The 17,557-nt window shown below is 43.9% G+C and overlaps 1 protein-coding gene across 5 annotated transcripts in view; it reads left to right on the forward strand.

Annotated features, from left to right (window-relative positions):
• Window positions 1-17,557, forward strand: part of phf21b (PHD finger protein 21B) — a 70,705-nt gene that overhangs the window by 33,438 nt on the left and 19,710 nt on the right. For 3 of the 5 annotated variants that reach the window (XM_061030007.1, XM_061030012.1, XM_061030009.1), the window contains one exon: window positions 14,522-14,785. In XM_061030007.1, the coding sequence (XP_060885990.1) occupies window positions 14,522-14,785 (264 nt within the window). The remainder of the gene's footprint in view (window positions 1-14,521; window positions 14,786-17,557) is intronic. The other 2 variants (XM_061030008.1, XM_061030011.1) reach the window with 1 other exon arrangement.

Here is a 17,557-nt window from a genome sequence, read left to right on the forward strand (position 1 = left end):
AAACTTTCAATAACGAGACAGTGTTAGTGTAAAGAAAGTTTCCTCCTTTCAGCATCTCAAGAGTCATAATAAAGTCAACACAGAACCAGGGGAAGAAGATATGAGCCCCCCCCTCCCTGAATTTGTCAGCCTCCATGTTGCAGCCAGGCCCCGCCCCTTAATGCATCAATGTGTCGGGATGTTTCCTCTCTGCCTCGAGCTGTAGACGGGGGGTAGGGAAGGACAGAAAACAAAAAAGGACTCTCCTTTGTCCCCTCAGAGCCAACCACCCCCCCCCCCCCCCCTCCCCCCCTCCCCCTCCTCGCTCTGGTGTCTGCAGGAAGTTCTCAAATGTCTCAATCTGAAGAGGTGCAGCGTGTTTCTGCTCACAGCAGATGTTCCAGTATTTCACTCATGTTACTGATAATGTAATTATGCCACAAAAGGAACACTTTGTTTAAAGTGAACTTCCTGTTTCAGAGTTTGTTTCTCATGTCGAGCTTCAGGTTGATTTGTTTCACAAACTGACTTTACTAGTTTCTATTTCACTGAGGTTTTAACTGAAGTTAATTTTTTAGTCCTTTTTGCCTTTCTTGGACTGAAGAGAGACAGGAAGTGTCAGGAGGAGAGAGAGGGGGGATGAGATGCAGCAAAGGGCCGCTGTCTGATTCAACCCACGGCCGCTGCGGCGAGGACTACAGCCTCTGTACATTTGGCGAGCTGCTGCCGTTACCACGTGCTGTAAAACCTTTATTTTATTGATGGAAAAGTACTGAAGTTTCAAAGAAACACTTCAGGCTCTTTAAACACTTATGGTGAAAATTGACTTTAATTATTCATAAAGATGTTTTGGGGTTTATTTGACTTCCTCTTTGAGCCCCTGGTGGCGGTCAGATGAACTGCAGCCTTAGTGTGCACATATGTAAGCTTGTCTGTGGGCGTGTGTGTGCGTTGAAGTGTGTGTGTGTGTGTTGAGTGTGTGGTCGCCGCTCTTTGTGGCTGCATCTGTCTGCTTCTATTGTTCACAGGAGTCCATCTGCTGGCCTCCAGCTCGGCCCCTCCTCCCCCTGCTCCGGGTACAAACACCCCCATCCTCACCCCTCCTCCTCCTCCTCCTCCTCTCCCCGTCCCTCCATCACTTGGTTTAGTGTTCACCAGAGTTGAGGAGGCCTTTAGTCCAGTTCAAACAAACTTCTCAAACCTTTAACTCAAACAGAATCCTCTTTTTTTATTTTTATCAACACGTGTGATTTCCTGCACAAGAGAGACGTAAGTTCCTTTTACATTCTTTGTTTTAAATGTAATGACATTCAGCGTGGAGATAACCTCATTATAAATGTGCATATATCAGCGGGAGGCAGCAGAAAGTAATTCCAGACTCAACCGAGATGACAGATGTTTACTGACTGTCTCAGATTTTCATGAACATCAGACGAGTCTGCAGCCAAAGTTGACAGACAGGAGAATTATCTTCTCTTTCTGCAACCACAGCGATGGTTCATTCATGTCATTTAGCAACATTATCAACAAAAATCCTAAATATGTTTGAGTTTTAAGCTTCTCCTTTCAGTAGGTTTGCAGGTTGTCTTAGCTGTATTTGAAATTAGCAGGTTTTTGAGTCTTCTGACTGTTGGAGGACATTGTCTTTATCATGAAGAGAACTTTTTGGACATTCATTCCCTGATTTTGTGACGCTACAGGACTAGAAAAGTCGCTAATTTGAAGTTTTCTGCCAATTAAATATTTGTTAAGTGAAGCATTAACTGTTTTAGGGCTTGTTTTGATCTTTTAAAAGTGAAAACATTTGTCAGATAACTCAACAAAGTGAACAAACTTTAGTTTACTTTTTTGTGATGAATTTGCTGCTTTTCGTTGATTTATTGTTTTAAGGAAATAAAGATTTAAGTCATCAATGTTTTAATCTCTGGAGAAAATACTTCAGCGGCTTCAGTTTCATCCAAGTGTTATTCTGTCGTTACAAAATTCATATCTGTCGTCGATGACATAACTGGGTAGGGGTTGTAGTTGTGGGCTTTGAAGACCTTTGTGTTTGGCATTGATTAGGTTTGATTGAGTGTTTGGATCAATAGTTCAAAAGTGCGTATTGATCTTTGGGCTGAATAACGTCATAGACACCGCAGTTAAAATGCAGAATCTGTTGAAAACCAATGTTCACTTTGTGATGATGGTTATTTTGTTCATTTATGGACATCATGAAGTAACATATTTAATATTTGGTGGTGCCATACTCGTATTTACGAAGTTTAAATGACACTTTGGATGAGAAAAAAAACCTCTTTAAATTCTCTGATTTCACAGTGCAGGAAACAAGTTCCAGCAACCAAAAAACAGATTTTAATTTAATTCCCTGAAAAGTCAAACAAAAATGGGAAAAATAACTGATATTTTATGAGTTTCTGAGCCAAATAGTAGAATATCATCAGCGTACGGTTAAATCCAAAATGTGATTTCTAAACTTTGGATGCCAGTCGTGTAGATTTTCGGAGTTACATGTAAAAAAACATGTTGTAGTTTGTTCTTTTATTTGTTTTGCTGTGAAAGTTTTCAGAGAAATGTACAAGAAGTATTGAACAATTCAACAACTTGAATAGCTGGAGTAGCTACATTTTGTCCGAGATTTCCCTCCTGGTGATGTTCACACTCTAACTTTTAACTTCTCAGACCTCCTGATCGGTTCTTGTTGTCACAGAAGGAGGGATAAAACCATCCGAATCACCTCATTTAGCTCAACAGATGTCCTTAATCCCGTCTAATCCAGCGTGTTAAACGGTTGTTTTCTCTGCAGCGAGTTTGAGGGCGCCGACCCCGAATCTGCTGCTCCCAACAGGCCAGTTGGACTCCTTTAGACCCCCTCCGGTCCTGGTCTAGTGCTTCCAGCTTCCTGTAGCACTGCCAAGTGAAAGCTGAATTAATAAAGTGTCTGTTGTGGCTGAAAGCGAGGAAGAAATGTCTCAGTTCCTACATTCAGCTTGGCTTAATTTACGAGTTCAAACTGGTTCTCTGATTGCTCTTTTTTGTGTTGGATCCATCATACATCTTGTTTTCGTTGTAATGACTGCACCACTATAAACCTGAGCTTTGATTGCCGCTCAGAAACGAGCGTTTGATGTTTACAGGCGTCAGCGTCGTCGTTTTAACAACAATCTGAGGCGATAAATCCTTCGTTCAGATACTAATCTGCTCCGTCAGCGTGTAAATCACTCTCTTCAACAAGTTTTTATTCCCTCAATTTAGTGATTCAGCCCCTCAAATGACTCAATATGTTCCCTCCAATGACTAATTCATGGTCTGAAATGCCTTCATTTACTCATCCCTCCTTCTGGCTCGTGCATCCAAAACCTTTAATTTTTTTTATAACCTGGGTATCGTCCACAGTGTCATTATTTTTTTTACAGTGTAACCATCTGCTATCTTTAAACGTTATTTAAAGTCATGTCAGAGGTGTAACAAAGACTGAAATAGAAGTATTCTCTCGTATCTCCGTCCAGAATCAAATGAAGCTCCATGGTGAGGCTGATGGAGGTGACGAGGATAAATGGACTCAAAGTGATTACCCCGCGCTTTTAATTTGAAAGGATTCATTCGAACTTGATGGCACCAGTTATTTAAAGAATTTCAAGTTAATGTAAGGGAAGGACCACACAAGTAAGGAAATTAAATTAAACTGTGAAGAGTTCTTCTCTTAATGGTTACATTTTAAAGTTAGCCGCATTGACTGTAGATGTAGATGTTGTAGAAATGTAAATGTTTTAAAGCTTTAAAGTTTGCCATGTTGTTTGGTTGCATTGTGGGATACTTCTCAGATGTCAAAATGTCCGGTGTGAACGGTTAAAGGCTCACTATGCGATTTTTGTCAGAGCAGATTTTCAGACCAAAACAATCGCTCTCTTTGGACACGCCTCCTCTCATCCCTCAGCCCCCCCCTCACCCTCCCTTCCTGTTTCACCAGCGGGTGTCTGTGAGACTGAGATCAGATGGCACCGATAAACATCCGAGAACAAGATTCTGGGATCAATTTCATGTCTTCTTTAATCGGTTTGGTTGTAATCTTGTGGCGACATGCTTCAGATTACGCTACTACTCACAGCGTCCATGAGTGGGCGGGGCTATCTCTCCTCCCCTACATAGTGATAGGGCTAACGCTTACAGAGGGAGTAAAACATAAACAAGCTGAAGGAGGCGCCGTCCAGTCAGCGTGAACACAGATCAGAGAACAACAAACACAGAGGGAGTTTGACTTTCAGGAAGTCGTTACTCCAACATATATTTACAGTATATTAGATTTTATGCTCAATTAATCTTCAGAGTGTCTCGTATTAAGCCTTTAAGTGTCAAACATCTCGCCCTGAGCGTGAGCAGAGAGGAGTTTGAGCCCGACCTGCTCACACGGAGACACTAACCGCCGTTTTAATCAGCTCCACTAACGTCTCCTGCTGCTCCTCCTGCCATCTTTCATCCTCTGATTATCTGCGATTAGGAGCACACAGTCCACATGATCAGTGGACGCAGTGGCCGCTCTGTAATTTCTCCACTTAATATAGAGTTTGACCTTTCAGCGCTCGGTGATGGCCGCCGCCGCCGCTGCTGCTGGTCAATATTGCCCCTCTCTCTCTTTATCGAAGGTGTGAGCGCGCTCAGTCGGCAAATAAATGTGTTCATTAGAGCACGGGCCTTAAGCCACCGTCCTCTCCATGATGCTCCCATCATCTCTGCAGCAGGAGGTCGTTAAGTTAAAACGCACAGGGAGGGCGGCCATCTTTCTCCATCCAGGAGAGATTAAAGTCGGCAAAGGTGAGCAGCTCTTTGGGTCAGCGTGCTTCAAGAACTAAACTAAACAACTCTATAAATTTAACGTCAGTCCGTCAGCTTGGATCTTTTCCGCCGCAGTGCTGAGAAAAATCCATTTGATTTGACTTAAGTCGATGAAGAGAAATAAAAAAGTAATGCTGTTTGAGTGTATCGATCAAAGAGTCGTCCTGATAAACGAACCAGAGACTCTATTCAGACGGCCCGTTTAAGGCACCATGCCGCCATCTTTCTGCAGAGCGAGCAGCCTCTGTTACGTTTCAGTCTCTCCTCAGATCAGATCATTGAAACATCGTCTCCCTGTCGCATGAACTCAGATACAGTTTACATCCTTCCATCTTTAACGCACCTCTTTTATTTTGATCAGCCTTTTACGCCGCAGCGCCGTCACTTCTGAAAACACAATTAGCAGAGACTGGCGAGAGATTAAAATCTCCCAGATGATGATGAAGATGGCGATGAAGTCGCAGCAGGCTGGTCTCTGAAACAGTTTGTGTTTGTTGTGTTTGGAATATCTTCTGGCTCTCTGCTGAGGGTGCGTCACTGATAAACAAGCCGAGTTTGATTCTCTGCTGCTGTGATGTTCTCGCCTCCAGACGAACGCCGTGATGAGACGAGCGGTCGATTGAAGACGCTCTGACACTAATTCAGTTTCTGTAATTAAAGTTTCTCTCTTTACAAAGTCAGAGCGGCTTTCCTTCAAATCGTTCAGTCTGAACAAACTGCAGCTGACTGTGTTTACATTTAGAGAAGAAACATTTGAGTTAGAATCTAAATCTAAACGTTTCAGTCTATAAAACCTAAAATATGTGACAACAGGTCTCCGGTGTTCAAAGATTTCTACTTTAGTTAGATGTAACGTTCAACAGAAACCGTAACAATCAGCTTCTATAGACTCGAGCTCTATGAAGCGTTTCTGGTTAAACATCTGCTCAATGTGTGATTATGTGTCGACGTTGTCATTGATCTGTTGGTCAATAAATGGATTGATCTCCTCGCTGTTGCTGCTCGTGAATGTTTCCTGCAGCTGACGCCCCGCCTCACATTCCTCCGAACGCCGTGTCACATGAACTCGCCGTGACTGGGTGGGGGTGGGGGGGGGGTTCTTTGATTTGCATTTAAATGGATTTATTGTCTGCTGACTGTGTGGCAGGGTGGAGACTGACCACATGAACACATTGTTGATTTCTTTTTTTTTCTTCTTTTCTGTGAGAGGAAATTAGTCGTAGAAAATCATAAAGTCAGTCGCCGCCTGAATGTGACGCTTCATTATGAACATGTTAATGTGATTTTTATCTGCTGGCAGACCAAAGAGGAGCTTTATTACTGATGTGAAGACTGAAGGCCTGACAGTGAGCAGGAGTGTAACCTTCATTGGCTGACTAGGACTTCTGTTTCTGTTGCTTTGGAATCCAACAGGTATTAATATCGTTTTATTATCCTGGCTCCATGACAACCACACTGCAGAGTCACATTAGCCGAGTTCACAGTCGCACAAAACTCCTGAGAAACCTCCTGAAGTTTTCATTCTGAGCGTCCTGTGTGAACACAAACAGCTGGATGTTTCTCCTCCAGCCCCCTTAGTATTTATTCTGCAGAAAGTCAGAGTGAGCTGATCAGGATATAATCAGGAGAATTCACCTGGAGCCAGTGGGAGGCTCTAAATGGCCTTAGATCAGATCTGGTCCTGGATGGACAGATGTGGAGGTCGGGTTCTGTCTCAGTGATTTTAAACATCAGTCATCCCAGGAGACACACTCACCTCTGGACAGTGTCCCTGCTGGGTCAGATCCATCGCTCTCCTCGCAGCTGCTGGAACAAACATAATGTTTCCTGTTTGTGTTTGCTGGCTGAACCTTCCACCTCATGTGGAGCAGCAGGGGCCTCGAGTCCTCGATGGCCCCCATGTGCCAAAGTGTGGGCGAGGGGCCAGACTCTGTCCTGTGTGCCCCCGATGATAAGCTGTCGTCCTGCCAGAGGAGGAGGGTTTATACTGCTGCAGGGAAAACCATCTTCTCCCTACAGCAGAGTCCATGTTGGCCAGTCCTGGACCTGAGAGCCGTTTAGAAGTCCTGGTCGTCAAATATCTCCATTTTTGGAGACTTTTTAGACTTTAAGATTCTGATGTGTTATGCTCAGTGTCTGAAATTGATCAACAAGTGTGACCACACGATGAGGTTGTCAAATAAATTGAAGCTTTAAACAACATTAACATCATAAGACAGATGATTATTAGAGGACCTGCACACTGTCTCAATTGCACAAATACATTTGCAGCGTTCTGTTGCCAACATATTTCTGCAATTTAGTCAGTGTGCAAGAGTCTCTTCGGTAATTAAATGAGGAAAGAAATGACCCAATTGATGGTGTCTAGGACTTCTGTTTTTGTTGCCGTGGTATCCAAACAGTTTGACTTTTACTAGAATCATATTGAAGTTTAAATTCTGCAACTTAACCAAACCGTCCCTTTAGTTTCTGTTTGAGACATTTTAGTTCATCGATCTTTTCCAGTCTTTCTCCGCAGAAACAGTTCATGCAATGGTCAACAAATTGGAGACAAGCCCTTTTAAAATATTGCACATTAACAGGTGGGAGCGTGTGATGATGAATGTCCTGGCTGTGGTTAAAAAGCCAGTGGCGGTTTTTGAGGAGAAGCTCTCTCTGGATTTTCACCTTGAATACCTGAGAACACTTCACAGCTTCTCTGTTCCTGACATAAAAACCCTGAACGCACAGCTTCTTTTAAAGGGAGTCTTTTTCTTTGTCGTATCACCACAATGACAGATTTGAGTTTCTTTCCATCCGTCCGTCTCCTCGGCACCTCTCAGGACTGAAGGGCCTCGTCTGTAAATGGAGCGTAAACAAAGAAAACGTCTGGCAGCTGCACTGATGGAAATCTGAACAGCTACTAATGCGTTTTTCAGCAGCCCCGTTATCTCAAAAGGCACACTATCAAAACAGAGTACATAATGAGGCTGGATAATCCTGTCCGCTCTGCAGTAAACAGCGCCGGGGCCGACTGATGACCTTAACCGCGGCCGTCAAGCGGCGGCGCCGGCGCTCTCAATTAAATTCTGCCAGACGAGAGAAAGAGCAGCAAGCTCAGAGATCCTCTGATATCCACTCGCCTCCAAGTCAAGCAGAGTTTAGAGAGCAGGACATTTACTAAGTCAACAGAGAGGGAGTTGGAACATTTTGAGTTGTACTTTACCTTCATTCATCATTTTTAAATTCTAAATAAAGTACGTTTAAAGACACATTGGAGCAGTGAACGCTGTTAAAATAAAAGCTTTGAAAGAGAATCAAATGACAGATTAAGTTGTCGCCCCAGAAGATGTAAACCTGTTAAGTCCTATAAACAGTTTTCGAACTGTATTTCTGTATGGAGTAAAATAAATGTGATATGGCTGGTCTCTCCACCCTGAGGTACTCCTTGATATCAGTCCTCTTCCTCCTCTTCCTCCTCCTATCAGTCGGCTCTGTGCACAGTACAGCTGTTTCTCAGCTCCGCCGGCTGGTTCCAGACGACTTCTCTATCTCAGGCCCCTTTTAAACCGCAGAGTGTTCCCAAAGTTTCAATTAACTTTCTCCCTCGGCCGTGTAGATCTGCTATCTGTGAACACCAAAGCCTGCATGATCGACCGACTCGCACTGCGCCATCACAGCTGTAACAAGACCAAACTAACAAAGCGCAAAGAAAATCTGAGCTGTTAGAAAGTATATTTTTTTACACTCCAGGGAAAACTGTTTCCATACAAGCACTTGGATGCAAACATCTTTCAAACCCAGGCACACAGAGTTGGTGGTGATTTGCGTCACTTTGATGTGCGGCAGTTTGGAGCTCGACAAAGTGACTTAAATGTGTGTAGCTGGAGAAAATTGGGCGTGCATCAGAAAGCCCATATCCTCTCATCATGGCGTCTGAGCGCCATTAGAGTATCTCTGTGAGGATGAAAGGTGAGCCGCGAGTGGACGCTGATGAAAGCCGGCTCCGTCTAATTTAAGTCGGCAAAGATATCTGCAGAAAAAAATGTCTCGTTAAAATGCGTCCCCTGACTCCTCATGCAGACTGTGTCCTGTCAGGTGAAACTGTCTGATCTGGAGTCAGTGTGTCAACCAAAGACTTCATCCACAGATGAAAAATGAGTCATTAATTGTCTGGTAGCTTCACACTGATTTCACACCGCTAGTGCTGCCAACACATGGGTGAAGCGAGACGGCCCCGCCCACTCAGGGACGCTGTTTCTACGGGCATAACGACAGTGTGAAAGACTTCCTCTGGACTAGAAAGAAAAAAAGATTACTGAGTCATCTTCAAGATGCAAATCGTCACTTCAAAATTATATCAGAATCTTGTTTTCAGAATTTTTTTCAGCACTTGTTCTCTGTCTCAGACACTCGATGGTGAAATAAAAAGGGGGGGGGCAGGAGGGGAGGGAGGAGCTGAAGGATGAAGGAGGTGTGTTCAAAGGGAGCGATTGTTTAGGGGTTGCAGTTTAAGCCTTGAAGAAACAGAAATATATCATAGTGTCATATGAAATATAAGTTTTTATATTAATTATAAATGAATAAAGACCCAGTATGGACCCTTGTGGGATTCCGTTTTGAATATTTTAAGAGCTAGAAGATAACCCATCAACTCAGGCGTTGTTTTATTCTACCAGGCGAGAAGTTTTCAAACCATTCAAAGCTTTTTGAAGAATCCCGGTGTCAGCCGACCCTTTGTTGTTTTACAGAATAGACTGAACCGAGTCAGTTTTTGCTGCACAACAGAAGAAAATAATCAATTTTTATTATTCAGGGAAGAAGAAAAACCTTTTTAACTGCTCTTTCTCTTTGGTGTCAAAGAATGAAATGCACTCTGGTGTTTTTTCTTGCACCCTGTGTTCCTCCTCGTATCTTAAAATCCATACCCGAGAGGCGGTAATGGTGCCCCGTGTGATCAGCTCCTCCCTCGGAGGCTCTTGAACCTGGAGGTGACGGGGACGACATGGTTTGACAGCCGGCCTGAGTGTCTTTTAAAAAAACCTTCAGAAAAGCACAGACACTCTGTACATGTTGAAAATTGTCTCGAGTAAAAGTGCTCCTCTGTCTGAGAATCTGACTTCTTTTTCAGGATTTTAACGAGTTTGGAATTGGCCCCGGGATGAATATAGTGGTTATTCTCTGACATTTGGGGAAACTGTTAAGAAGCAGAGTCAGGTGAGATGGAGATAAAGAGGAAGTGTCAGACGTGTCATTACATTCAAGTCACAGCACAGGGGGTTAAATCCCTGAAAATCCCAGAAGGTCATTTTACAACATTTAACGCCGGTTTGAAGTTTTATTTCCAGGATCCTCAAAGACTCTTTGAGACATTTGGATCAAAAATGTTCCAACAGCTGCAGGATAGAAAAGTCTGCACAGTTTCTAATGCTGATTTATTTAGCATTATTCACACAACTTTTGAACATAATACTTAAAAACATGTTCAATAAGACTCCTGAAGTTTAGTTATTTACGACTGAGAAATGTTCAAACTCATATTATCAAAATGAGTTTCCATCTTTTAGAACACGAGGGATAGCACAGGCACACGATGCATTTAGCCTAGCTTAGCACAAAAACAACGCAACCGTAGCTGTCAATCAAAGTTGAAGCAGTCCAGTTAAGTTGGCGTGGTGTTGATGTGGAAGTGACCAATCATAAATGGGCGAGTCCTACCAAGGTCTCCGCCCCCCAATGTGTCAAAAGTCAGGTTGATTTGCACGAGCAGATTCCAACATGTTTTCCTTCACACACAGGGGCCGCTAAGGTGGGTTACCGTGCTCGTGAGGAGTTGATATCAGAGTGTGTGAAATAATGTAACGCTTTATAACTCTCTCCAGATTTGATACAAATAAAACACCATAAATAACTCTTTGTATTGTTGCTCAATTAGCATGAAAAGCACCCTGGAGTTCACCCTTTAAATCACGTTTTTAATGAAGGTTGGTAGTTAATGAGTGATTTGTCTGCTGTGGGTTAAACGTCTGTGTAGGGTTCATTTATTATGACACAATAGATTCAGATATTTAAAGCCTGGATTTTTTAACATAACAAAGAGTAAGGTCTTTTACCTGCTTTTTTGTAAAGTGTCTCGAGATAACACTTATGAGTTGACACTATACAAATAAAAATTGATTGATTGATTGGGGGATTGATTGGATTGGTCCAAATAAGTGTGAAAGTCTTCTCTGTATCAGCTCAGCTCTTTGAAGGTAAAAACCATGCAGAGCTTCATGCTAATGTTGGAGATGTTTAACAGCCTTTCTGTCGGTTCATATTTAAACATATCTGACTATCTGATTCTAACATGTAGCATCAATGCTAACTGTTGCTACATTTCACCTCCTTCTTGTAAATCAGACCGACTCTCCAGTTACTGAAACGTCGATTTTCCTCCATTTTTCAGCAGCGCCTGCAGATGTTCATGCTCTGTGTTCACTCAGGCTGTTTGTTGATTTATTTAAAGCTGTAATTTTTTCATCTCCGTCTTTGCTGACGTTGTTTCTGCTCTGAACCGCCGACTTGTCGACATTTGATGAGACGATGGGATCAGTTGCTCTGGGTTTATCTGGATATTTGGAGGTTAGTTTTGCAGCTTTTTTATTTGTAGTTTTTTTGGTATTTGTTGACTCGCATAATTCTGAGTAATTTTCTGAGGATGACGGGCTTTTGTTGCAGAGTTTGTGTCCTTGAATGTCATCGCAGGTGTCTTTCAAAAACAGGTTTTGTAGAATCCTAAACGTGTCTCTCTGAGTCCTGCTGTTATCACGTTCTTTAAACCCCCCCTCTCTCCCTCCTTCATTCACTTTCTCCCTGCAGGGGGGCCTGGTCTCGGCTCTCAGCCCTGAGAGGTTTTAAATGAGTGACCTTTGAGACAATCAGAGGTGCCCCCGGCTCTGAATGGCGAGCGGGCGGCCCCTGGGTCCTGATGCAGGGCGGCTGCTCGGCTGCCTGTGGATTACATTGATCCTGTGAAACAAAGGGGGCCCGACACGCTCATTGTGTGAGGGGAATTAATAAATAACAACATGTGAATAAATGCAGGAGGAGGAGGAGGGGGCTTTAATACAGAATGCTGTGGAGGCCTCGGCTGTGAAACCATTTGAGTTTCCTCTCCGTCAGCAGGTGAAAACAGGAAGACAAACACAGACCTCAGAGCTCTTTAGGATTTTATTTAGTGCAGACTTTAGAAGCTGAATTTAAATCTTATTAAAAAGTGAACGACAGTCCACCTTAAATCTGCAGCTCTGTTTTAAGGAGGACCTCTTCATTAGCGATGCAGCAGAGGGGCCCCCCTACATGATTGTGTAACCCCCCCCTCCCTCTCCCTCTCTCAGCTCTGTGGATGGATAATAGAGAGCTCTAATGGAGGTTTAAAAAAAAGGGAGGGGGGAGACTTAAAGTATAATCCAACTATTACAGCTAGTTTTAGATGTATTCCTCTGAAAGAGTTCAAACTAATCCGCAGACTTTCTAATGTTCTTGTTTCATATATGAATAATAATCTCCTTTTCTTTCTGTGTTCGATGTTTATCAAAGCGTCTCCTCTCTGTCGATGTTTTCACCAGATAATTCCAGCAGAGTGGTCACAAATAACAAACCGCCTGCTCAGAAATCCTTTATTTTATTTTCTTCTTTAGTGGATTCACAAACTGCCAGAGAAGAAGAAACCCCCCTCCCCCTCTCGTCACCCACAGACCCTCTGTGTAGTGTGTAGAAAGCATTAAACAGGCAGCCGTGTGGCAGAGAGGATGGAATATGAAATATTTAGAGGCTCTTGGTTTCAGCAGTGTGAGGGTGAAGCGGAGGGGAAACACATGTACTTATCTCTGCTTTGGAAAAATGTATTTTTCTTTTTTTCACGCTGAAGAGGAGGAGGGTGGGGGAGGAGGATGGGGGAGGGGTGTAGGATGATGACGATGATGATGTGGACAGTCTGGTGGAGACGGGGGCAGCAGAGGGTCTCAGACTGACTCTGTGTTTCCCCTCAGAGTGAAATGAAGTCAAAGTGAACACAGATTTATTTCTAAGTTGATGCTCTGTCCTCCAGATATGAAACACTTCGAGCAGTAGACGTGTCAAAGTTTAATGGAACCAGTAGCACCAACATTTGGCTGAAGTGTCGGCCATTTTTAGTTTTAGAAGCTGACGAAAACTGTTGACAGAAGTTGTTGTTGTAACATCAGTTACAGTTAGACTTCTAAAGTTCTCCAGGCAGGAATCAGAATCACTTTATTAAACCCTCTCTCTAACCCACCTGTCTCTCTCTCTCTAACCCACCTGTCTCTCTCTCTCTAACCCACCTGTCTCTCTCTCTCTAACCCACCTGTCCCTCTCTCTCTCTAACCCACCTGTCCCTCTCTCTCTAACCCACCTGTCTCTCTCTCTCTAACCCACCTGTCTCTCTCTCTCTAACCCACCTGTCCCTCTCTCTCTCTAACCCACCTGTCCCTCTCTCTCTCTAACCCACCTGTCCCTCTCTCTCTAACCCACCTGTCTCTCTCTCTCTAACCCACCTGTCTCTCTCTCTCTCTCTCTCTCTAACCCACCTGTCTCTCTCTCTCTAACCCACCTGTCTCTCTCTCTCTCTCTCTAACCCACCTGTCTCTCTCTCTCTAACCCACCTGTCTCTCTCTCTCTAACCCACCTGTCTCTCTCTCTCTCTCTCTCTCTCTCTCTAACCCACCTGTCTCTCTCTCTCTAACCCACCTGTCTCTCTCTCTCTCTCTCTCTAACCCACCTGTCTCTCTCTCTCTCTCTCTCTAACCCACCTGTCTCTCTCTCTAACCCACCTGTCTCTCTCTCTCTCTAACCCACCTGTCTCTCTCTCTCTAACCCACCTGTCTCTCTCTCTCTCTCTAACCCACTTGTCTCTCTCTCTCTAACCCACCTGTCTCTCTCTCTCTCTCTCTCTCTCTCTCTAACCCACCTGTCTCTCTCTCTCTAACCCACCTGTCTCTCTCTCTCTAACCCACCTGTCTCTCTCTCTCTAACCCACCTGTCTCTCTCTCTCTCTCTCTCTAACCCACCTGTCTCTCTCTCTAACCCACCTGTCTCTCTCTCTCTAACCCACCTGTCTCTCTCTCTCTCTCTCTAACCCACCTGTCTCTCTCTCTCTAACCCACCTGTCTCTCTCTCTCTAACCCACCTGTCTCTCTCTCTCTCTCTAACCCACCTGTCTCTCTCTCTCTCTCTCTAACCCACCTGTCTCTCTCTCTCTCTCTCTCTAACCCACCTGTCTCTCTCTCTCTAACCCACCTGTCTCTCTCTCTCTCTCTCTCTCTCTCTAACCCACCTGTCTCTCTCTCTCTCGCTCTCTCTCTCTAACCCACCTGTCTCTCTCTCTCTCTCGCTCTCTCTCTCTAACCCACCTGTCTCTCTCTCTCTCTAACTCACCTGTCTCTCTCTCTCTCTCTCTCTCTAACCCACCTGTCTCTCTCTCTCTCTCTCTAACCCACCTGTCTCTCTCTCTCTCTCGCTCTCTCTCTCTAACCCACCTGTCTCTCTCTCTCTCTCTCTCTCTAACCCACCTCTCTCTAACCCACCGGTCTCTCTCTCTCTCTCTAACCCACCGGTCTCTCTCTCTCTCTAACCCACCTGTCTCTCTCTCTCTAACCTACCTGTCTCTCTCTCTCTCTCTAACCCACCTCTCTCTCTAACCCACCTGTCTCTCTCTGTCCCCTCACAGAAGCTGGCGGTCAGAAGTTGTCCTATAGGGACCACTAAGCCGCTCTCCCTCATCAAACCTCCCGCTCAGAGCATCGCCATCTCGGTAGTGCCGGCCAAGGCTCCCGTTTCCATGGTAACAGCACACATCAACGGCCAGAAGGCGGCGAGCTCGGAGCCCCTCCAGATGTCCCCCATCAACCTCCAGACAGGCGGCAGGGTGGGGACGGCCGGAGTTCACCCATTCAGCAGCATCAGGAGAGCTTCAGAGCTGCCCCCCTCTCAGGTAAAAACACACCTGGGACACCTGTAACAAAGGGGGCGGGGCTTACTGAGTGATGCAGGCACTGAAATAGATATAAGCTGCTTTGAACCAGGAAGTTATCTTTAGTTAGTTATCTCTAACACAAACAAAAAGAAACTCTGATTTAAATCAAGCTAAAGTTGAAATAATTACACTTTAATTCAAACTTTAAAGGAGTGTTCCAGCATTTTACACACACACGCAGCTCATCGACTCGTCATGTTTGGTGTGATTCTTTACAAATCTACCCTTGCAGAAAACTTCTTCCCAGTGTGCTTTTCTTCCTGATATTTCTCGAACATGATCTTTAGTTCTGCAGGAATGTTCTGTGGGAACGTTTGTAGATTTAAATGTTTTTTTCGTCTCACAGCTGCAGAGGAAATCTGTTTTATATATCGCTTTTCTTCCCACTGAGGTTTTTCACCCAGAAATGAAAATCTGAATAAAATCAGGTGTGCAGAAACTCGGCTAATGTGTCCGCTGTGTTGGAGCGGAGCGCTGCGGCTCCTGCTGTGAAGGAGAATCAACTTCCGTGCTGGTTTTTCTCTGATTAACCTGGATTGTTTGTCATCCTCTACATAGAGCTTTATGTGAGGGAGAGCCTCCTCTTAGGAGTCCCATAGAGCAGCTGATATGTTGCCCCTGCTCTGATTTTTGGAGTTTCCAAACCCTGTATTGGATCATTTCTAGTTTGTTTTAATCACTGAAAAGTTGCAGTCAAACTCCTGCACACTCTCTAAACTTTAAAGTCTTTCTATGTGATGTTTCACACTTAAATGTATAAATCAAGTATCTCCTCTGAAAATAACTCTGTGAGTCACGACTGTCTACAATGGGTGTAACACCCGAGTCCCACTGTCTGTGATGTTTTCAGAGTTTTCAGAGTCCTATCTTCACTTTGTTTACATCGCCCGGACGGCCGGCTGACTCCTCCCCTCGTGTATAAAAGTTGTTTAATTGAGGGACTAGAGAAAAGAAGAATAACATACTGTACTCACTGCTTAACTGTGTTTCTAGATCACGCTCATTTCAGGTAAATTTACATGCAGTGTGAAGATACGAGCATAATAAAGATCGCTAGCATTAGCATGCTAACACAACAATGCAGCGCGAGTTGTTTTGGTTTCATGCTGGTGCTCAAGGGCGACATCTGCTGGATCAAAACATCACATATAAAGACTTTAAGAGCACAAAAACATTCCTATGCAAACGTTGCTAAAGCTTTTGTGAAATTGATGGAGATGGAGTTGTTCCTCTGCTAGGAAAAGGGGCGTGGCCAGAGGGGTGACATGGGTCCCCCTGAAAAGTCTGACCTCAAAAGTCCAAATCTGTCCTGTTTTCTTGTGAGTTTATAGGTGAAGCAGTTGAGCATGATAATCAGCGTTTGAGAGCTGCAGAAAATGAGTGTTTGTATGAATCTGAACCTTTTCCAGCTCCTCCTCCTCCTCCTCTCGTCCTGGCAGAGTGAACGTGTTGTTTAAGCTTCAGATCGTCCTGCAGCATCGCCGCTGTTTTTAAATATGCATGTGTGAATTTTAGTGTGGAAAAGCTGCAGGTGTTATTGTGTCTACTTTTTATGACTCCAGGAAGCAGAAATAATAAGTTTGTTCTTTTTCTGACATGAAACACACGTGTAAAGATTTGTTAAAGTTGTGTTTTATGTATCAGAGATTGTGTGTGTGTGTGTGTGTTAGGATTCAGGCCTTGGCGTCCCGTCTCCTCCTCACTCTGTATTCAGCACCTTCACCTCCATCAGCACACAGCCGGGGATCACAGCTCCACACGTTTACTGTAATTGCAAGGCCCCATGCAAGGAGGGGGAGGGGGGGGGGGCACTGGGGCCCTCAGGCTCCTGTTTTATGATTTGTCTGTGTGTCCGGCAAATCAGAGTCTGTCCGTCAACACGGCTTATATAAGAGAGAAGATGTGTGTTAGCGTGACAGAGTGAGGTGGAAACACACGAGCTTTATCAAATATAAGGAAGTATGAATGTTTGTATGTCAGCTTATTGGTGCCTCCATTTTGTAGTTTTTCTTGGTATCTGAATGTAGTCATGTGTGTGTCTGTATGTGAAAAAGCAACAACAAGATTTTTATGCAGATCTCAGACTTTAATAAACAGTTAAAACTTACTTCACTTGTATGATTAGAGACATTGAATGACAGTTTTACATTCATACACACACCTCATTAAATTGAGTCACTCGTTAACACACACACAGTATGTACATACTAACACACACACACACACACACACACAGTATGTACATACTAACACACACACACACACACACACAGTATGTACATACTAACACACACACAGTATGTACATACTAACACACACACACACAGTATGTACATACTAACACACACACACAGTATGTACATACTAACACACACACACACACACAGTATGTACATACTAACACACACACACAGTATGTACATACTAACACACACACAGTATGTACATACTAACACACACACACACAGTATGTACATACTAACACACACACAGTATGTACATACTAACACACACACACACAGTATGTACATACTAACACACACACACAGTATGTACATACTAACACACACACACACACACAGTATGTACATACTAACACACACACAGTATGTACATACTAACACACACACACAGTATGTACATACTAACACACACACAGTATGTACATACTAACACACACACACACAGTATGTACATACTAACACACACACAGTATGTACATACTAACAC

This window comes from Labrus mixtus, chromosome 22 (assembly GCF_963584025.1).
Source record: "Labrus mixtus chromosome 22, fLabMix1.1, whole genome shotgun sequence".
In the NCBI taxonomy this organism is placed as follows: Eukaryota; Metazoa; Chordata; class Actinopteri; order Labriformes; family Labridae; genus Labrus; species Labrus mixtus.